Source organism: Elephantulus edwardii, unplaced genomic scaffold (genome assembly GCF_000299155.1).
Source record: "Elephantulus edwardii isolate Elephantulus edwardi_28Jun2011 unplaced genomic scaffold, EleEdw1.0 scaffold00003, whole genome shotgun sequence".
Classification (NCBI taxonomy): Eukaryota; Metazoa; Chordata; class Mammalia; order Macroscelidea; family Macroscelididae; genus Elephantulus; species Elephantulus edwardii.
This window is the reverse complement of record NW_006399753.1, coordinates 3,676,860-3,698,955: the sequence shown is the minus strand read 5'-3', so window position 1 is coordinate 3,698,955 and position 22,096 is coordinate 3,676,860. Positions and strand designations below refer to the sequence as shown.

Below are 22,096 nucleotides of genomic sequence, written 5' to 3'. Positions count from 1 at the left end.
CTGCTGGCTTCAGGTCTCTAAGGGAAACCAACCCCATTACACATGCTGGTCAAAGAGTTTCTCAGGAGAACTCTGCACGCACACAGCTGTGTCTGCCCTGCAGATGTCACTGCTCTGTTGTGATGGCACTGTGCGGGCTCCGAGGCACTGACCACACGAGCGGTGCTGCTAACCCCAAAGTGGCACGTTTGGCTGCATGACATCCCCACCCCCCAACTGTTCCAAGGGAGAAAGATGGACAGTCTTCTCCCGTGTGCTGTGCATCCCTGGAAAGCCACTGGCGGCCACTACGAGGGACAGTGGATGGTGCTCACACAACAGCAGTGTGTTCTTAGCTTTCACTTTGCAAAAGGAGTTCTGGAGGCATTGTCCATTACACATGGTGGCTGCTAACTAGAAGGTCAGAGATTCAAATCCACCAGCCTGCTTCTCAGGATGTAGGTGGACAGGCTCTCCCCTAACAGATTCACAGCCTCCGATTCTAGGTTTTGGCAGTTAAGACGAGGCAATGCCCTTGATGAAGTCTGGTGAGTCTCTCTGTTGAGGGGGTTCCCCGGCATTCAGTATCTAAGGAAGCCCGCAGAGCTCCCTGACTCTGCCCAGTCTGGATTCTGCACCTAGCTCACTGTCTCTCTGGTTCTTCAGACTTGATCCGTCAGCTTCCACCGCAGGAGTCAGGGAAGGCACCTTCTGAGACCATCCGTGGGCCTGGGGCTGGCCAGCCCTAAGGGGGAGTGACGTGCTTCAGACAACTGTCCTTCTGCCTCTAGGAAGATAATGGGCGGTTAGAGAACTCCGGCTGTGCAGTCCTGAACCACGGGTGGTGCTCTCTGGTTTGAATCCACCAACTTCACAGAGAAAGATGGGCAATCTGCCATTTCCAGCCTGGGGAAACCAGCGAGGGTCAGCTATGAGTCACGGCCAACCCCACGGCAAGGCCTCAGAGAGGGGTCCATACATATGTTCCATTGGTTCTGCTTCTCCAGAGCCCAGCCCGAAAAATGATCATCACTGAGATACGCAGGCGGAAAGTGTCGCGCTCAGCTGTGTTTTGGTGTGTCTGTTATACTCACGCACGTTTACTGAGGCTGATGAGGCATGGAAGGCTGGGGCGGGGCTCAGGAGGCCATGATAAGGCCTGTATTGCTTTGAAGCAGCCCAGCGTGTCAGCAAGGATGATGTCTTATTTACTGATGTTCGTCATTCGTTGTTAAATGTAATTACAGCATGGGTGCAGAGGCTGTGTTTACCAGTGAGCTCACGTACGTCACAGTTAATCCTCTTTGTATCTTGGGAACACAGAACATTCACCTGCAAATCTCTGAAACCCACAGAAGGTCAGCAAACACCTTCCCTCTCACTTTCTTGGGGTCTCAGGCTTGGAAGTTCTGCGAAGCTGACTCGATGCGCACGTGGCAGCTCCAGAGTGAATCAGCCAGGTGCAGCGGCTGAGCCCAGCCCCACTTCAGCTCAGATGAATTAGCAAATTGTCATAAATAGAAATTACACTAATGGAAAGATGGCTTTAAATGATTAATGAGCCTCTTTACCATGACTTTGTTTTCTCACTTGCACCGTGAACTTCCAGAATGCTGATGCCACTGAGTCCTCATCTCAGAAAGTGCCCGCCTGGCGGAGGGCCTGCAGGTCACAGGCTGCTGGACACCCCTGGCCATGAGAGAGCAGCACAGGGAGAGGTCTGCTCTGGCACATTGCCAGTCTGGAGGCTTCAGAATATTCTGGAAATCAAACGGAAACCAAGAGATGTCTCTCATTTTCCAGCATGGCATCCGGGCACCGAGGGCAGTGAGTGCCCACCCACAGATGGCCCCTCTGGGCCCGGTGTTCTCATCAGTCAGTAACAGCACATCGCAGGCTCTCCTGAGGGCTGGGGGACGTCTGTGTGGGCCGCTCAGAGGAGAGGCCAGACCACGCAGGGCTCGTTGTGGGTGGGGCTCTGTGGCTGTATGCATCTGTCCTGTAATATATGAACGCTTACCCACGGTCACGGCCACGCCAGCACACGCAGACGCATGCTCACACAGAGGCAAGCTCACGCCTGGGCCTGTTCAGCTATGTTCATACATAGACACTCAGACTCACAGGCCCTGGCACTCATGCCAACATACACACGTGCACCCCACATGCTGACATGCATGGGTGCCCCCACATGCTGACACACACACATGAACATTCCTCATACCCTGACACACACCCTACATGGTAACACATACATGAACAGCACACATGTCCCCTGTGCCGACACACACGAACATGCCTCATACCCTGACACACACCCTACATGCTAACACACACATGAACAGCACACATGTCCCCTGTGCCGACACACACGAACATGCCTCATACCCTGACACACACCTACATGATAACACATGCATGAAGAGCACACACGTTCCGTGCTGACACACACACGTGCACACACACCTCACACGCTGACACACACACTCACATCCACGCACACAGGCTGACATGGCACCAGGCCCTGAGGACGGCCTGCCCTGTCTCCTTTCGGAGTGACTTGAGGCTGCACAGATGTGGGGGGACAGCAAGCACACCTTTGCCCCGTAGAAGCCAGAGCCTGGGACTTGGCCTGAGGAGTCACGGTTCTGTCTGGGAGGCGGAGCCCCCAGACTCGGACGAAAGGCCTGGGTGCCGAGTTCCTGCCGGCAGCTAAGCCCTGAAAGGCAGACTCCCAGAGGCGAGAAAACACCAGCCGGCATCTCACTGACTACGATCTGGATCAGCTGTGCTGAGGGCAGGAGCTGTCTGTATCCGAGTTCACGCAGATGAAACGAGCTCTCCAGAGAGAACACGGCACTGCACGTCCACGGCTTTCTCGGGAGAGGAGAAAGCATTCCGATCAACAGCCTCGCAGAGAACACGCTAGAGGCCAATTATCGAGGGTGAGGGCCACTGGCGAGAATGCGATGCAGACCGTCTCGTCTCTGTCTCTCTCCCACCTTCTCTTGAGGGTGGGGCCAGCTGGACGGCAGCCTACTGACTGGAAGAAATCTGTTGTGGAAGTTGGAAGCAGAGGACAGTCTATACGCTGCCGTGCATGTCCCAGTCCTGACCGTGGTCAAACGAACACTGATGACAAGTGCCATGGCCCTGCCAAACCTGTCGTTTACGTAGGACGCTGGTATCTGAGCCGCCAAACATGACACAATTCAGACGTGGCACACGAGACACCATGGGCCCAATGCCCCTGGGGTTATCACTGTCCACACCAGGAAGGACAGTGGCACAGCAGACCACGTCTTCTGTCTCCCATGGACGCCATCCCCCTGTCTGGCCTCAGAGGACAGTGGGACGAAGGTGCGATGACTGGGTGTCACTGAAAGCTTCCTCGACGTGCTTCCACCACAGGACTGTGGCCGCCACCAGAAGAGGGGCCGGGTCCAGTCAAGATGAGATCTGCCGCCAGTTCCTCGGACACTTGGTGCGTTGAGACTAAGCTGGTGGCCACGCTGTGCGCTGAGTACAGGACGCGAAGTTCACTCAGAGAATGCCCTCTGCCGCCTCATGCACGAGGCCCCGTGGTCCCCATCGGGAACACCCCAGGTGCAGGACCAGCCCAGCCCACAGCCGAACCAGCTGCACATTTCATGCGATGCGCTGTGTCCACGTGGCTGCGTCTTGATTTCCAGCAGTCTGGCAGTTCTGTGAGGAAGTGGCTGTCCCCTTTTCAGTCTGACATGGCTGTCCTAGCGGTGGAGATCTTGAGCACGGAGCAGGAAAGGGCAAGGTTCCAATCCGCTGTCTGCAGGGTGTAACGACTCCCGGTGAGCTGTATAACCTGTGACAACGATGGCCTCTATGCCTGTATAATACCAGCTTCTGCATCAGGACCTGGCCTGTGGAGTCTGGCCACACTCAGTGAATGGGGGTGCACATGCAGCTACGTGGTGGAGACCCCCTGGCATCGTACAGACGGGTGCAAGGAGCTCCCGAAGGACAGCAAATTCCTTCAGAAGACGCCCATCCGGCCTCGGATGTCACAAACAGATGAGCGTCACAACTATGGATAGGTGTCAAATCAGGATCAACTTCTTTCAATAACGTCTAAATATTTAGAAAATATTCTAGAAACGCATAAGGAAATTATTAGTCAAGTCCATCTTTGGTCTTCCCATCTGCTTGAAGTGAGGTTTACAATAGCAAAGTCTGCTATCGGATCCATGGCAGATGTACCAGACGCCAGGGAGACGAGGCATGAGCGCCCTACAGGGTCCCTCTGAACGGACTCACGCACCAGCCTCCCCGACTGGCAACAAGAGATTGTTCGGGTTCACCTGGGGGACACCCATCAAGTCCTCCCTCGGAGGGGGTCTGTGGGCAGGTGCCTCACATGACATGCATTCCGTAAACACCTGGTGTGGCACCGTGATACGAACACAGACAACAAGGAGGCCAACGTCCCTGAGGAGTCAGGCTAAAGCACTGCCTTGATTACACTTCCCCAAGAACTCAAGAGTCCAGTGGGTCAGGATCATCCCACTGGAGGCCCTGGGGGCACCAGCAGCTAAGGACTCAGACACTAGCCAAGAAGCTGATGGGTGAGCACACGTGGAAGTGCCAGGGACAGGTCTAGAACCGGTTTACAAAAGATCACAGCAGCTGTGACATTGGGCCAGGCTCCATGGGGAAAACAGGAGAGCGGTAGACCCACTTCCCACTTCTCCCTATTCATACAGCAAATGTCTTCATGGCACGGCAACGAGCTGCTTCTGTGGGCTCTCTGGAGTCACGCTATTTTTAGTGTCCAGTTCACAAAAATGTCCGTCTCCATGTAAATTGCTTATTTTATCACAAGGTCCTAGGAGAGGCAGGTCTGCCTGGCAGAAACTCTCTGAATGAATGAAGGAACTTGCTCAACGTGGAGGCTCCAGGTCTCCAGGTCTCATGAGTTTCCACAATGACCTGAGGCTGTTCCACGGCTCTGGTCACATCCGGAGCCACAGAGTGGTACAAGGGTGAGCCAGCCAGTGGACGCTCACACCAGAGCCGACTCTTTCGAGAGACGCTCTCTGAGCTGCAAGCTGGTGTCCCTCCACGACTGTGGGCCTTCTCCACTCTGTCCCCCGGCGGGCTTCTGTCGTCATCTGCTGTGACAGAGTCCAGCTTTCTCACTGTGACCACTGCTCCACAGAGCTTTCAAGATTGTGGTGTTCCAAGAGCAGACCACTAGTTCTGTCTGCCTGGGGCAGAACCAGGCCGTGTCCTGTTCCTTCTTGTGAAATGCTACCAGGTCAGCTTAGACCCACGGACAGCAGAAAGCACCCCGGCTAACCCTGGGCCCTCAGCCCATCCTCCCCTCTGCAGACGCCCACTGCTGCAGGTACTGAACCGGTCTATCTCATTGACACTCTACTCTTCCAAGCTGGTGCCTTTCTCCACAGACTGGAAACTGGCCCCAGTATGAGAAAACAGCTCACCGTCCTTGCTTCAAAGATGCACTCTGGCCTCCCTTCCTCCAAGGCAGACCCGCTTATTCTTTCAGTCACCTACCATCTCACTGTCCTCAAGTTAGAGTGGGCTTACGGCCGACCCCACGGCAGACTTGGGGGCTGCCAGTGGCACGGGGGAGTCTGTTCGTCCTGCTCCCGTGGAGTCTCGAGGTTACCCGCTGTAGTTACTGCTATGCAGCATCAAGTGGGAACCCAAAGCTGACCCTCCTTCACGGGCTTGCACTGACAGTAAATCACAACTTTCTCCACGGAGCGGCTGGTGGGTTCAAACCTGTGCACCAGCAGTGCCATTCCTTACCACTAGGCCACCGTATTCAGTATTCCTTGCCAACACCACAATTATTACTTTCTGTCCACCCTTAAGAAGCCCACCCACCCACTTGTGAAGCCTCCCATGGTTGTCCAACATGTATGGCATCTTCTGGTGAACCCACCCAGCACTGGGCTTGACTGTGGTCCCAGAGTACATGGTGGTGTGCTTTGCCCCAGCCCCAGAAAGGGCCAGGACACCTGGCCTGTTTTTATCCACTGACCGAGCCTACAAAGTGCTTGGCCCACAGTCAGCTCTCAGTGGGGTCTGCCACACTAACCGATAAACACACAGCCCGAGGATCCAGGGCACGCCCACCTCCCCCCCCCTCACTCGCTAGGTGTCCGGCATGAGCCAGGCCTGCCTGCTGCAGGGTCACTGAAGGCTCCCTGCAGCGCCAGCCCTCTCGCCCCATTTGCCATGTGGCATCTCCAGACCTTAGTGGCTGCACAATTTGATTCCAGTTTCCCAGACACCGAGCTCTCGGGCTGTGGGACTCCTGGAGGCTGGAACTGAGGGGACGCCATGAGAACCTGCACTAACACGAGGATCAACAGGGGCCGCACGTACTCGCCCCCAGACAGGAGCAGCAACAGCCCCAGCAAGATCTCTGCTGCTCCGACGTGATACTTCAGTAGAGCCCTGGTCCCTAAGAGAGCAAAGGGACACTGGCCAGCTGACCCACGCCTCCCACCAGACACATCTGAGCTCTCGGTGGTCAGGACGCACTCCCATGCCCTCCCCGCCCCACGATCCAGGACAAGGATATGATCGTCCAGTGGACGCCCAGCTTGCTGTGGATTTCCAGGCCACGTGCTTCCTGCCTCTCTTCTTCCAGCTGACTGGGGCTTGCAAGCGGACCCTTCTCCCTGGCAGATTCTGGGACGCTCTCGAAGCTGAACTTGTCCACTTGAATGGCCATCCTAAGAGGAGGAACACGAGAGAGAACTCATCAACAGGATGGAGTCCTCGGCTGATGGCAACAGCTCACGCCTGCGGGAGCAGGGTAATGAGTCATTATCACCATTCATTCACAGCAGATCCTTTCCAAGAAGATGAATACTTGACTACCAGGTGGTTGCAACTCCAGAGCGGATTTACAGATGAAGACACCATCAGAGACTCAGCCCTAGGAGATGACCTCGTCTGACCAGAAGGAAATGTCAGCTTTGCAGGGGAGGGGCAGCATCAGACGGGGACGGACAGGAAAAGGCTTTCAATTCCCTCTAGACAAGTCAGAGGGGACTAATTAACTGTGGGGGCCCCGGAAGTGCACTGTCTTCAGATGAAGCCTCCTGTCATCTCACCACTCACACGTGCCCTCCTTCTGAAGGATGCCCAGTCCCACCAGGTATCATGGTACCTGTCCCCTCCAACCAGTTCTGCAAGGAGGACACCCCACCGGGTCCTCCTCTCACCCACTTTCTGCTCAAGGGCCATGCCTTTCACGTCTGCCCTGGCCTTCTGCTGGTTTCTAGAAGGTACCAGGCTTGCCTGCTCACCTGTGGGTCTGTGTCCTGGGCCCACAGCATGCCTCTCCTGATCCTGGCATGGGTAGCACCTTTGACCCTGTAAGTTTGGGCTCAGGAAGGGTCCTGCAGCCCCTGTCACAGCACAGCTCTCAAGCTGCCCCCAGCCCCATCTCACTTCCTTTTGCAGCATTTGACTGCTTTTTGTCCTAGCATTGACCATGAACTGTAGGCATTTTGTTTATTCTGAGACTTGCTAATTGCCTCCCAACCCTCCTGGAATGCAGCCCCCAAAAGCAGAGTCTTTGAGTGTTGGCTGAGAGAGGTGCTGGCACAGAGCAGCTGCGCACTGAGGCACTGGCGGAACACGGGAGCAGGTGGACTTGGAGCTGCCCTGCTTCCGTGGACAATGTTCACCACTCCATCCTTCCTGCCCCCTTGGCTCTGTGCCAACATCCACATCCAACCCCACCCCTATCATGACGCCCCACCGGGGAGGCACCCAGCACTCGTGTACAGTGCACCTGGGTCTGGAGGGGACGGTGTGAAGCCCCATCTGCAGCCCACACCACAACACCTTCATAGGCAGGCTGGGTCTCACTAGGTGGGAGCCCCACCTCTCAGCACCTGCCAGTGGGGTCCATGGGGGCTGGATGGTCCCAAGCTCTGAGGAGGGCACAGCTACTGCATTTATTTTTTTAGTATCTCAGTTTCTATTGAAAGATGCATGTATATAAAATGAGATATGGTCACGCCTCAGTATCACAGGTAGCCATGAGTTCAACACTGTAACACCTGCCCATTGCCACTGACTCGTGGAGTCTCCACTGGGTGTGGAAGCCGTAAATCTTAGAGACTGCCTCCTCTGGCTCCTGGAGCAGCTGGAGGATTTGAACCACCAACCTTTCAGTTAGCATATTACCCACCACGCCATCAGTGCCACTTCAAGACTATGAGAACTATTAAAACTTCCCACTATTTGTTTCACAGACACAAAGCCCACTTCAAAGGCATTAACAGTCTCTCAAAGGTATTGAGTTTCGGACAAGTCAGTCACGTTCTAGAAATGACCAGACATTTACCTGGGCTCGAATATTTTAAGAGGCAGCACACAGCTCGGTCCCACGGAGGCCGGCACACAGGTACTGTTTCCTACAGCAACAACCTTCAGTTACAGTGAAGGACTTGTCTCTAGCAACCAAATGATAATCAATACAGTAGGTACTCAATAAATGTGACACCAGGTTGGTTTTACTTTGGGGTTTTCTTCCATGTGAGTTCTCCTAAATTCTGGTCCCCACAGACACTTCCCACTGAATCGCTCGCCGGAGGAAGGGACACTTTGTAGTCCTGGCAGGGACTTAGCCAGGGCCTGGATTCTCTGGCAAACCCAGCATGCTCTAATTGGTCTGCAGGGACATCCCTTCTGACAGGCAGGAGACAAGAGCGACTGGTGTTCACAGTGTGGAAACGCATGCTCACAGGCCAGGAAGAGGTCTCTGGAGCCATGACGGCCTGGCCAGAGCAGCTGGAACAGTGGCCAGTCCTGCACCGGCAGGGGCTGCACCGTCAGGGGCTGCACTGGCAGGGGCTGCGGGACTCAGGGCAGGGTCACTCTAGGGGTTAAGCTTCTTGTACACAGTGTGCTGGGCAGGAGGAAGGGCTTTTTACAAAGCGTGCTTGCTGCTTTCAAAGCGCGGAGGTTTCTTGTAAAAAGGAAGAAAAGCACAGAGAAGAAACGGAAAAGCATTCCAGACCCCTGATCTCCATGCTTATGGCCCGATTTCCAGGCTCACTTCCCAGTGTGAATGCTGCCCTGTAGTTTAAATCATTCCATGTTTGTCACCACAAACACAACAGTCCTGGTTCTGTCCTAATGGACAAGGAGCCTTCACAAAGTTTAGGGCCCAGAATATTCTGTCTCCCACACAGAATAATTTTCCCTCTGCTCTTTGGATTCACAGAGCTGTCTCATTTTAAAAAGCAATTGTTGAGTTGTTGTTGTTGATTGCCTTCAAGTCGAGCACAGCTCATAGGGACCACCCTATGAACAAAAGGCCAGAAGCCCCTCTACAACTATTGACATTTATCAAAGGTCATAGTTTCCAGAGGCATGTTGTTTAGGAAGTGGATGCTACTCCCGCTTCAAAAAAAAAAAAAAAAAGTAATTAGTGTTTTAAAAAAACCCCAAGCCGATAACAGACGTCTTTATGATTAAGTTTTCGTTCGTACTTTGGCTGTCAGTGAACCACCTCCTTCTCAGAACAGTGCCCCATCAGTGTGGGGTGCTCCCTCTCTGCCCCTGGCCACTGGCAATGATCAATTTTTAATCTCTGCAATTCACAGGCAAATTGCTATCTCGTTGATGTTTAATCTGCAGTTCTGCACAGCTGAGGGCGAGCACCTTTGGGGATTGTTATTAACGTTTATCTTCCCCAGGAACAGCCCACAGGTGGAGGGGAAGCTTTCCCATCGCCCATCTCAAAGCAAAGGATGCAAACTTGTAATGCCTCCAAACAAAAGGTCAGGATATTTTCTAAGTTCTACTAAAAAGGTCAATTCAAGTTCACTGCCTGCTAAGCCAACAGGAACTAATAATTTTCACCTTTCAGAGAGGCTGCAGACAGTCGGGTCCGGGGGTCTGGTACCAAGTAAGCCCTCCCCCGCCGCCCGCCATGCTGGGAGAAGGACCTGCATGCAGTGGTGTGATTCCCTGGGGGTCTTGCAGTCACAATTTCCAGTTTGTAAACATCACATCACACTGTTCTTCTCCAGCCTCTTAATATACCTGTAGCCAGGTGTGCCCACAACACTGAGGAGGGGAAAACAGAAAATATACCCAGCACCTTAAATGCTGAAACCCGACCCAAACAGACCAACAGCTCTTTGTGGTCCAGAGCGCGTTCTCCAGGAGGGTGGAGAGAAGCAGAGAGAAGGGCTTGCACCCAGAGCCTGCTCTCTCAAAGGGTCTTCCATGGCAGGGTCTTCAAGGGCTGGCCAGGGAGGGAGTGAAGCTGGCTGGGCCTTCACCAAGCAGGTGAACACAGAGTGGCTCCTGTCCGTCACCCCTCCTACCTCGGGGCTCTGTCGGTATTTGTTCTAGGTTTTGGATGTGGTGTGGACATGAGCAGAGCACCCCTCCTCTTGTTGGCTGGCCGGGGACAAGGGAGAGCCAGGCCCACGGGCACCCCGTCCAGCTCTCTCTCAGACGCTGTGGAGTGGAGAGCAAAGCCTCAGCAGGGCGGGCTGGGACCCCAGGAGTGAGTGAGGGCTTTCCCAGCCCACAGCATCCATGGGCCAAGAGCTACTCGATGAAGAAGTGTGACTGGTGCGAATGCATTTAGCTCTACAAATGGGACACTGGTGCCCGCTGAAGGAAGGGACCTGAAACCAGACAGAGAGGCAGGGCAGGTCAACCCAGGCCTTCCCCACCCAAGACCTCACGGATCTTATCAGATCGGCTGGAAGCCCAGCTGTCCATGGGCAGGGGGGACGACCAGCCCTCACAGACCACTCCTGGTGAAGGAGTGGGAGCGCTCCGTCCACTGTGAAGTCCCTCGCCTTTAGGGCAGCCTGCCTTGACATCTCCCATCAGGCCACTAATGCAAACACCACAGGCCAGGGAAGTCGGATAAGGAGGTTGGCGCCTGAGTCCCCCTCTCTCCCAGTCCCTTCTCAGAGAAGCCTTCCTCGTCCTGGTCACCCTCTGTCTCTTGCAGGTGTGCAAGACTATGGGTCATGTACCCCACTCCTCCACCTGTTTCCAGCAGGGAGGGGATGGGCCTCTCCGTGCCGGCACAGGGGTGCTCAATGAGCGCGGTGGGGACCAGTGCTCACAGCAGGAGCCCACCTTGCTGTCTCTTCCCCACGCAGCACTGTCCCACCCAATGCATGGAGAACTCATGTCCTATGTCAGCAACCCTGAACGACGTGACTACAGTCACAACATGCAAAGTACAAAAATCCTGTTTCTTCATCAAAACCCAGGGACAAAAAACTCCCTTTTGTTAGGCTTGGTGCAGATTAAACAAGGATGTGCATGACGCCTGGCACAAAGGCACAATCCAGAGACGTCACTGGTGTTGTGACCATACTCCCAGGTCACTGAGTGTCACTGCAGCACTGGCAAGGGAAGGAACAACCCAGGAGCTTAGAAGGCACAGTGGCTGAGTTCTGGGCTGCTAACTCAAAGGTTGGCAATTCAAATCCAGCAGCCACTCTGTGGAGAAAGAGGTGGCAGCCTGCTTCGTTAAAGACGAAACAGCACCAGAAACCGTATGCAGCAGCTCTACTCTGCCTGCAGGTCAAAACAGAGCCCATGGGGGAAAAAGCAGGTCCAGGAAAGGGCTGAGACCCACTGCAGTCCGACCCTACACCCAGGATTCCCCGTGCCCCCACTCCCACCCGTTCTAACAGTTTCTAACACTAGTTGATTGTGTTCATTTTTTATGAGTCTGAGTTAAATAAAATTAATACTATTATTGAATGCCAATTTTCATGTTTAATTTTATGGCCCAATGTGACAATAATAGTCAAGAGCTGGCACTAAAAAAAGGTGCTGTGATTTTTGAAGGCGCTATAAAAAAGCAGAGGTTTTTAAAATACCATATCATATGATTCAGTCTTTGAACAGCCGATAACCTCACCAGGGAAGTCATAATGATGGCATTTAAATACAAATCAAGGAGTCGAATTTAAAGGGACTAGCCACACAGAAGTAAACTGAACTTTCATCAGGAGAGAATGGATGGTTATAAGGTTTGTATTGCTGAATTTATGTGATGCATCAAATAGCAATCTGTTTGGCGGTGCAGAACCCCAGCTGATTTTCTGTCTTATAACAAAGCACAATGCCAGATGCAAGTGAAGCAGCCAAACTTCCAGAACCATCCATCCTGAAGGAGAAAGGACTAAAAGCAGAGAGCAGCGTGGTGTTCAGTGGCATGTAGACATCTAAGGAGAGGACACTTCTCTCTAAGCCATGTCCATCAACAGCGGTAAGACATGCCCACATGCATATGTACAAACATGTATACATACGTATATTCTGTGTTCCACATATCAAAGCTCGGCCCAGGCAGTGCCAGCCCAGGTGCAGGTGCAGCCCTGACGTGGCAATGGCATCATGCGGCATGAGCTGCGGTCCACCTGCCACAGCCCTGGGGGGTCACCAGGCACCCGGGACTCACGTCCTAGTCTCAGGGGCCCTGCGTGTGCCAAGCAGAGCTGACCAGGGCCTCAACTATAAGCTGTGGGACACAGACCACCAGGGACCTTCTGCACAGTAGCTGAGAAGTTCCTTCCTAAGAGCCGTGCTGGGAGGCGGGCGCTGCACCCACATTCTGCAGGGAATCGGAGCCATGACATGGCACCTGGGAGCGCACAGGTCCAACCAAGTGAGACTGACAGGTGTACAGAAACCCTTCCCCGCCACCGTGGACAGGACCCGGACAACGGCAGCCGTTCCCAAATCGTGGGAAGCTGGAAGGCCGCCGTCAGTCCCCGGTCGGTGCTCAGAGAAGCAGAAGTCAGGAAATCAAACTAAAGGTGCACTGGGCAAATGTGCAGCCCAAGTTCAAGTTTACAATGCAAAAACATCAGTCCACTTGGGCCAAGCCATGCCCTCTGCGTCACTCCTGAGTGTGAAAGCTGGACCGTGACAGGGACGTAGGAGTGGTGAGTCGGTAGTGTGGTGCAGGCCGGGAACGAAGCATGGAGAAAGAAGCAGGAAAGCAGCCTTCAGAGGCCAGGCAGGGCGAGGAGCCTCCGGCTGCTGCCTCTGTCACGTCACGAGGAAGGACTCGGGGCTGGGAAAGCTGGACACGAAGGATGAACTGACTGAGGTCAAGCATGACAGCTGGAGGGCCAAAATGACCAAGACACGGAAGCCAGGGTTTCCAAACAAAGAACAGACCAGGAGAGCCAGGGCCTCAGAGTGACTACAGACAAGTCAGGGTCCCAACTAACCCCAGATCAGGGGGTCAGGGTACCTGTTACGTGCCGCCAAGCAGACCATGGCTCACAGGGGTCCCATGAGCAAAGGCTCTGAACACTGCCCCCTCCTGAGGCACCCTCACCATTTCCGACACACCTGCCACTGCCATAGTCACTGTGACAACACATCTCGGCCACCGTGTTCCTCCTGTGCATTCTAGCCTCCCAAGCATGACCTCTTTCTTCAAGGACTGGTCCCTTCTGGCCACATGTACAATGAAGGTGAGACAGAGCTTCAAAATCCTTGCCTCCGAGGAGCAAGCTGGTTTCATCCTCTCCAGAACAGACCTGTTTGTTCTCCTTGCCGTCCATAGGGTGTTCAAGACTCTTCTCCAGCACCACAGCTCAAAGGCATCAAGTCTTCTGTCCTCCTTAGAAGACGGTACAGTTCTCAGGCGCACAGCAGGCAGCTGAGAAGACCGTGGGCTGGATCAGGTGCACCTTAGTCTCTAGACTGACACGACTGCTCTTCAGCACTCTGGAGGGGTCCTTGAGGGGTCCTTGACAGGTTTCCCCAGGGCACTTCATCTTTTGATTTCTTGACTGCTGGTTCCAGGAGTGCTGACTGTGGATCCGAGCAAGATCAGGTTATTACCAAGCTCAGTCCTTTCTCCACGTGTCAGTCATGGAGTCGAAGTTAACACACAGGAAATGAACAAACTGCATGGGAGATGAGTCACATGCAGATGCAAGTGGGTCCAAACTTACATCTATTAGAGGGAGTTAGCATAATGCAGGAAGGAGTGCTGCTGGCACAAATGGGTAAGCACTCAGCTTCTAATCAAAAGGTCAGTGGTTCAAAGCCAGCAGTCAGTACCTGAGAGCAAGCTGGAAAGTCTGCTTCCATAGAGATGTCACCTGAGGAAGCTCAGCAGGTGGCTGTGCTCTGTCCTACAGCGAGGCTGAGCAGGAACCAATGTGACAATGACCTTGGTTTGCTTTGTATCATCCCAGAGATACTGGGTATGGGAGCATTGCCCACACTAGATGCTCACGCTGACTCCATTCACGACCAAGTTCAGGAGTAAAACTGTGCTGAGACGAACAGCCTGGTGTCCATACCCCAATCTCTTGTTTTCTGCTTCAACTGTGAGCACCACGATAGCCTGTCCCCTGGTACATGTGCCACTCAAGACCTGTTCCTCATTCTCCATCTTCCTCCTCCTCCTCACCCCATGCTCAGGTTATGAACCAGGCCGGGATTCACCCCACTCTCGGTTATGAACCAGGCCAGGGTTCACCCCACTCTCAGGTTATGAATCAAGCTGGGGTTCACCCCATCTTCAAGTTACAGGCTGGGCCAGGGTACATCCTCCTCTCATGTCACTAGGTCAGGACAGAGTGCACCTCACTCTTGAGTTACAAACCAGGCAAGGGTGCACCCCACTCTTGGGTTATAGGCTAGGCTGAGGAACACTCCACTCTCAGAATATCAGGCCAACTGAGTGTGCACTACTCTTTATGGAAGTGGAAAGCCAGGTCTTTCCTTGGCGGCCACACTGGGGAATTCAAACTGCCAACTGTTAGGTGAGCCCCAGAGCTTGTCAGACACAGATTTTAAAGAAGGATGCACAGAAGAGGAGGAGCTGGGCGGGGCAGAAAGGGAAGGAAGAGGAGAATGCGGATTATTTGCAGCTTCCGCCCATCTAGAGTCCTTCGGCTTCGTTTTTGGAGACGAATCATCCCTAACTGCGCTTCAGCATCTTCGCTAAGCCAGGAGGAAGCTGAGGATCTGGCGTGGGGACAGTTCCTTGGGGATGCAGGTGGCATGTCCTCCTGTGTGAAGGGGTTTGGGTCACAGGCCGGGCAGGGGCTTGGCCCAGCAGGAAGGGCAGAGCAGGGAGGGACCAGCGACAGTGCTGAGGAGTGCTGGCACCTGGCTCTGCGCCTGCTCCCTCCATCCAGCTGGCTGGTTCTAGGCTCCTGCTCAGGCCAGAGCCCAAGGGTCCAGCTGAGAAAGTGACTCCCCTGTGAGCATCTCAGAGAGGAGCTGGGGAAGGAGACCCCCCCCATGTCAGGCAGGCAAGGGGAAGCGTCTCCGGCACTCAGTGCAGACAGAGCAGATCCAGGACACTCCCCAGGCCAGGGAGCTAGAGAGAAAGAGGCAGACACGAGCTCCTTCCACAGGGTTTTCCCTGGTGAGATGCTAAAAGCAGAACACTGGAGAAATAGATGGGTGCACCTGGACCTCCGAAAGGCCAAAGCAGGGCCCTGCATCAAGCTAATCAGAAGCTGAAGTGGCAACGAGCTGAGCCCTGAAATAGCTCCTTCAGACAATCAGAGAGACGGTAACCATCAACGCGCTGGGAGAACAGTGTCCTCATCGAGAGGCACTCACGGAGCACGCTGACGGATCTCTCCAGAACAAATGCAAAGTCTCCTAGCAAGGGGAGCTACAAAGCTGGACCATTCTCCATCAGTCTGTTTGACAGGACTGTTCTCCAATCATGTTTTTTTAGGTGCCACCAAATAATCCACTACTACTCAGAACGACCCTGTGAACACAGACGGGAACCTTACGCTATCACTCCCCCCCTCAACTCTGTTCTAGAATGCTAACTTCCCCACTTCCTACCAAAATACAGGTCAGCTGTGAGACAGCCTCGTGGTTTAGGGCTCTCTGCTCACTCATCACATTCATCAGCCTGGTGGCACAGTGGTTAAGCTCCTGGCTACGAACCAAAAAGACAGCTGTTCGAATCCACCAGCTGCTCCGCAGGAGAAAGACAGAACAGTGTGCTTCCATAGTGACAGCAGTGGGAATCTTATGGGTCTGTAAAAGGAGCAAAGGCAGGGTAAGAAGGGCCTCTGAGCTCCATCAACTCCACAAGGAGGAACTGCTCCCCTCAGCATCCACAACGAAAACCAATTCCCATGAAGCCCCCACACTCCCACCTACTTCTACACATTCCAGTATCCACTCCACAGCTCTGCTGGGTCCAGAATTCATTGCAATAGCTACACCCCTTCATAGAAGCATACTCAGAATACAGACTATTAGCAAAGTTAGCAGGTTACATATAACTCAGGTTGGCAACTGGATACAATTTCTCAGTCAAGACAGCTTCTGAAGTTTGCTCACAGCCCTTCAGCCTTTAGCTTTGTGGCTTAAAGTCAACGTTAACCGGCCCTTTTAGTCCTGCCAATCAGGCGTCTCCGCACTCCCCTACCAGCCCCCAGCACACCTGGGTGAAGGCTGCTAGCTCAGGTCCATGGGGCAGCAGTACCAGGGCAGCTCCCTCTCCTGTCGGCTCTCTCGTTCTCTGCTGTGACTGCTGCTCTTGTGTAGGTCTACCTGGGGCGAGACGCTCTGGCCCCGAAGGACGTCTTTGCTGGCAGTGACACTCCCAAATATCTGCTGCAGAATCTGCTCGATTTAAACTAGGTGGAACAGCAAAGCTAACCAATCCTCTGATGGACAGACTAACACATCCTATCTGCATGTTACAGCCAGCCATGTGGCACAGTCAAGGAAAGTGGCTTAGGAAAGCCATTCTGAACAATAGACCCACCTCACCAAAGAAGCATCTTGTAAGGTGGGACTGGCTGTGGGAGAGACTGGCAGCAGTGCAGCGTGGGCTGCCCCCTGACACTCTGGGACTTGGCTGAGTACAATGCTAAGGGGCAATGGGGTGAGTTTAATGAGGAAAGAGCCCCTGACTCAAATCACGGTCTTTCAATCACGCGCTGTGCATGTGAGAGTCGAACAATGAATAAGGACGACAGAAGAAGAACCTTTGAGTGGTGATGGTGGAGCACAGTACTGAATACTCCGCAGACGGCCCAGAGAACAAGTCTATCTTGGGAAAACAGCAACCAGGAGGCTCCTTGAAGGGAAGCACGGCAAAGGTTCTTCTCACATACGTTGGGTATCATGTCACTGACTGCAACTCACAGTGAGCCTGTGACCAACATCTCCACACCTGGGCTTATCTTGTTGTCCTCACCATCTCCAGTATACTTCAGCCCATGAGAACCGTCACATGTCAATTCATCCTGTCCAGGGTTCTCCCACCTATGCTGACCTTCCACTTTTCCAAGTATCAACTCCTTCCCCAACCACTGGCCCCTCCTAACAGCATGTCCAGAGTCAGAGAGAGAGAAGATTGATAGATCGATAGAACGATAGCTGGATAGAAAAGAAAGAAAGAGAGAGAAGATTGAAGTTGTCAGTCATTCCGTCTTGCTTGGATTCATAGTCCACACTCTTGATAGTTGCAGACAAGAAATTAATAGATGCATTGCATAAGGAAAACCTGCTGTCACGGACTTCTTCAAAGTGCTGAAGAGCAAAGGTGTCACGTTTAAAACTAAGGTACACCTGATCTCAGCCACAGTCTTTTTTATTACTGGCTACTCATCTTGGTTGCATACTTGATTAATTTTAGAATGCAAAAGATGGTAGAAGTTGTCAATTTTTAAAATTTTGGCTTAAGTGGTTGATATGTGAATCTCAGTTTCAGCCTCCTGCATCTTGAAGGGAGGCAAGTATGGAAAGCTCAGGTCAGTGTGACTTTCTTTTTGCCCCAAGTGGGTGTCAGCAAAGCAGACTTGCCAGATGAACTGGGATCTCTGACCCAGAGTTCGCCAGCATTTGGATGTGCTGGAATGGTAAAATATGGTATTTTGGGTCAAACATTCTTCTAGGTCTTATAGCCCTAGTGTGTCCACTTACCGTACAGAGGTAACTTGCGGTTGCTCTGAAGCTGAACACTGTGACACTGAATGTGTCAAATGCGATAATGGTTACCCATGGGGGACACTGTTTGGTGGAGCTTTCAGATTAAAACAAGTTTGGAAGCAGAAGTGGCATCCACTTCTGTAAGTAGCCTGCCTCTGGAAACCCTATGAACCTGGAGAAAGGATGAAAGTCACACAAGTGCTGAGGACTTTCGTTCATAGGGTCGCTATGTGTCACCTACAACTCGACGGCACTAAACAACAAACAACAATGCATTTTAAAGGTGGACAATGATTAAAGATGCCAGAAAAAGAACTCTGAGCTGCGCGGTTGGGAAGAGCCCTGAATGTCCTATGGACAACCAAGAGGAGAACAAGTCTGTCGTGGAGAAGATGTGACATGAGTGCTCCTTGGAAGCAGAGATGGCGACAACTGATTGCACATAATTTGGGCATGTTGTTACGAGGGGCTGCTCCTTAGAGAAGGACAAAGGGTTCAAGTACGTCCGAGATGGTGAGGACGGCACAGAACAGGACAGGGTTCTGATGCACTGTTTACAGGGTCACCGGGGGTCGTACTAAGCTTGATGACAGTAACAGTGACTTGACTGAAACAGTAACAACAGTCTTTGGGAAAGGACATCATGGTTGGTAGAGCAGAGGGTCAGTGGGACTCAAGGAGCTGGACTGCACAGGGGCTACAACAACGGGCTAACACAGCAGTGGCTGTGCGGAGGCGCGGGCTCGGACACCGCCCTGGACTGTGTGCAGGGGTTGCTGTGAATTGAAACCCACTCGATGCCAGGCCTGTCCTCGCCCACCGGCATCCACCACCAGAACGTGGCCGCATCCTGCCTCTAAGGCCCCGCTCCAGGTCTTACTGCAGCTGAAGCAGGAACCTGACCCAACTGTGTTCAAGGCGACCTGGCCCCAAAGGGCTCCCAAGCATCCTCAAACAGACGGGGTTCAAGGTGACAGGCCTCTGTGTGAGGAAGTGGACCACAAAGGACTGGCGTGCCAGGCTGCGAGATTCTAGGAGGCAAGGGTTCCACTGCAGAGTCCGTGCAGGATGACCAGCAGGAGGGGAAGCGAGGAAGAGCGGCCGGCGGGAGAGGCCAAGGCCAGACCAGCTGGGAGTGTGCTGTGGTCCAAGTGCAAACCAAAATAGCCAGCAGAAGACCAAAAATACCCACCACGTGGAATTCTCAAAGGGATTTACAAATTGGAAATTGCCTAATTATCATCTAATGTGCAAAATAACATTCACATAACCACCAAGAAAGATTGTAAATACAGAATGTGTTTATAGAGCACATACAGAGTGAAAGAACACACCCTCGGAAAATAAAAATGAGAACAGATTTCCAGAAAGCCCAAGCTCATTCGCGAAAGCAAGGAGCAAGGACACCAGCTCTATACCACTTGAGGTAGCTCCCAACAGAAACACCTGGGCTGGACGCAATTCCTAACACAGTGCCTGTAACTAACTAGTGCTTAGAGGAAAAACGAGTGTGGGGAGAACACGATCCTGGGGAAGAATCCCCACAGAAAGTGTCATACATCAATTGACAATTCTGTTTGGGGGTAAATCTATGACTAAAACCAAACACAGTCGCGTCAAGCTAGTACCAATGCACGACAGCCCCACAGGGACAGGACTGCCCGTAAGACTGCCAGCACGTGGAAGCTTCGCAGAAGCAGACTGCCTCATGTGTGTCCTGTGCAGTGGGTAATGGATTTGAACTTGAATTTGGTAACCAAGTTTTTTAACAACTGGACCACCAGGGCTCCTCATCTGTAACTAGCAAATACTTAACAAAAAGGAAACTGTCATTGGTTCCGCTTAAAATATAGAAGATATTATCTTTTAAAATGTAGGTTAATTATTAAATATTTTTATCAAAGACTCTATAGATAAAGTTTATTAAAGTTATACAAGTATTCAGGTCTTTCATTTATAGGGTCGCTATGAGTCGTCTATGACTCAACGGCACTTAACAATAATAACTATAGAGAAAAGCCTACCAAAGGGGGGGGAGGTAGAACAGAACTGAAAATTCTCCTAGACTCTAGATTTCTGGAGTCCTGAGGAATGCATGAACCCCCCAGAATTACTGCCCTGAAATAATCTTTAGATCTTAGACAAATACAGCTCAAGTCTCCTTTAGACTAAATAAGGAATGTCTATCTTGAGCCCTGTGCTGTTAGAATTGATCTGTGTGGGTAGAATCAAACCAACAACAGCGATTCAACAGAGGAAACCCAGGGGTAGAGGAACCTTCAGGACAGGAGGGCGAGAAGGGCTACACATGTGGAGGACGGAGCCAGGGCCACTACAGTGAACCTGTGGACACCAAGCTGGTGTACCTTCTGCCATGTTAAGTCCTCAACCACAAAGAAGACAAAAGAAATAATTTTAACAAAAAATGTAGATTATAAACAGTCCTCTAAACTCTATTATACACTGGGGATTTTGTTCCTCACCAAAGCTCCTGGGCCGGCTGCATTTCAAACAGTATTTTACTGGACATCACAGAACCAGCAACAAAAACATGAACATTCTAGAGTTGAGAGCCACTTCACAGAAACAAAGTCTGAGACAGTCCAGCTTAGAAAGGCGACCTTTGAACAGCTCCATGACACCGTCATCCTCAAACAGTGCGATCCTCGGATTTTAAAATCAAAGTGCCCTCAGCCTCCGCGCCTCAGACAGCTCTGTCCTTCCTCCTCACAGGCCATCGCTGCCCACCACTCCTGCCAGACTTACGCCTCCAAAGCTCCCCAGAGCGACAATGCCAAGTCTCCCCTGGAAAACCCTTTGGCACCATGGTTGAGTCCAGCTGGTAACTAAAGGGCCAGTGGTTCAAAACCCTCAGGCACTTCACAGAAGACCTGCTGTCTCGTACCTGTAAAGATCAGAGCCCAAAAGCACCATGGGGCAGTTCTCCCTGTGATGTGGGGCTGCTCTGTGGGGCATCAACTTGGACGCAACAACCTAATGGCCTGTCCTGGAACCTCAGGTCTGCTCCAGCCTGCGTGTTCAGAACTCGGGAGGGAGGGGTGGAGCCTAGAACAGGGACAGTCTAAGTGTGCCACCTGAGGGGCAGCCCACCCGGGAGGGGCCTTCCGATCTGCCCCCGCGGCCCTATGGGCCTCACGTCTGCCCTGCTCGCTCTGCTCAGACCCTCACCCTCCTGGAGGTCCAGCACATACCACATACCCTGTCCAGGAGGCATGACTAGGGTTTCTCCAGAAAGGCAATGAGAGCAAACATCTGATGCCCTTTTCACAATCCTGTGGCCCAGGAAAGTGATGCACAGACAAGAGGCAGCACTGTGGTCACAACCTCACACAGCCCTGCGGTGTCTGGCGTTTCTCAGCATGAGGAACTGAGGGGACCATTCTGGTGGTCTCACCCCAGCTGGCCCAGAAAGGTCCACTTAGGGAGAAGCCTCTTCCCCTCACTGGAGTGTGTTCGGCCTGTAGCCAATAGGGATTGAGGGGGACGTGGGGTTCACAGACGCAGCCCACCACACTGCAACAGACAGGTGGGAGGAGCAGCTCATGGCTCTTGAAGCCACAGGGGACATCTGACCCTCAGACAAGGGCACCTCCCTGGCAAGCCCTCATTTCATTCAGGAAGCTGGCCCAGGACCACACTGGAGAATGGTCTGGTGACGAGGGCAGCACTCAGAAAGGAGCTTCCTGTTCTGTGTTCAACAAGGTGGGGGCTACTGGCCTTTAAGGAGCTATTTCTACCCTCTGCTCATTAGCCAGCTGCTAAGAGGACAGAAGGTGACAGCCCTGGATTAATATCGCAGACACCACCCCAGCCCCCAGGCCGGTCACATCCAGGGACCCCAAGGGTCACTGCAGGACAGGTCTTGACATGTGGGTGCTCACTGTCAGCCAGTTCCAAAGGCCCTGGGGAGCGAGCCAAAGTCCAGGGGCTCAGATTCTCTATAAGCTGAGGCGCTGACCGGCGACACCTTATCCTGGTCATCAGGGCTGCAAGGCCTGATGCTGGGGACCAGACCGAGAAACTGGGTATGTCTCGCCTGGGGATGTGACATGTGACTGGCATGGATGCACCAGAAGTGGCCTCCCTGTCCCTCTCCATCTCCTCACCCTTCTCCATCTCCCCACCCCTC

The 22,096-nt window shown here is 52.9% G+C and overlaps 1 protein-coding gene across 1 annotated transcript in view; it reads right to left on the bottom strand.

Annotated features, from left to right (window-relative positions):
- Positions 1-22,096, bottom strand: part of TRAPPC9 (trafficking protein particle complex 9) — a 403,698-nt gene that overhangs the window by 75,327 nt on the left and 306,275 nt on the right. The window contains exon 19 of the mRNA XM_006879266.1: positions 6,572-6,725. Coding sequence (XP_006879328.1) covers positions 6,572-6,725 — 154 coding nt within the window. The remainder of the gene's footprint in view (positions 1-6,571; positions 6,726-22,096) is intronic.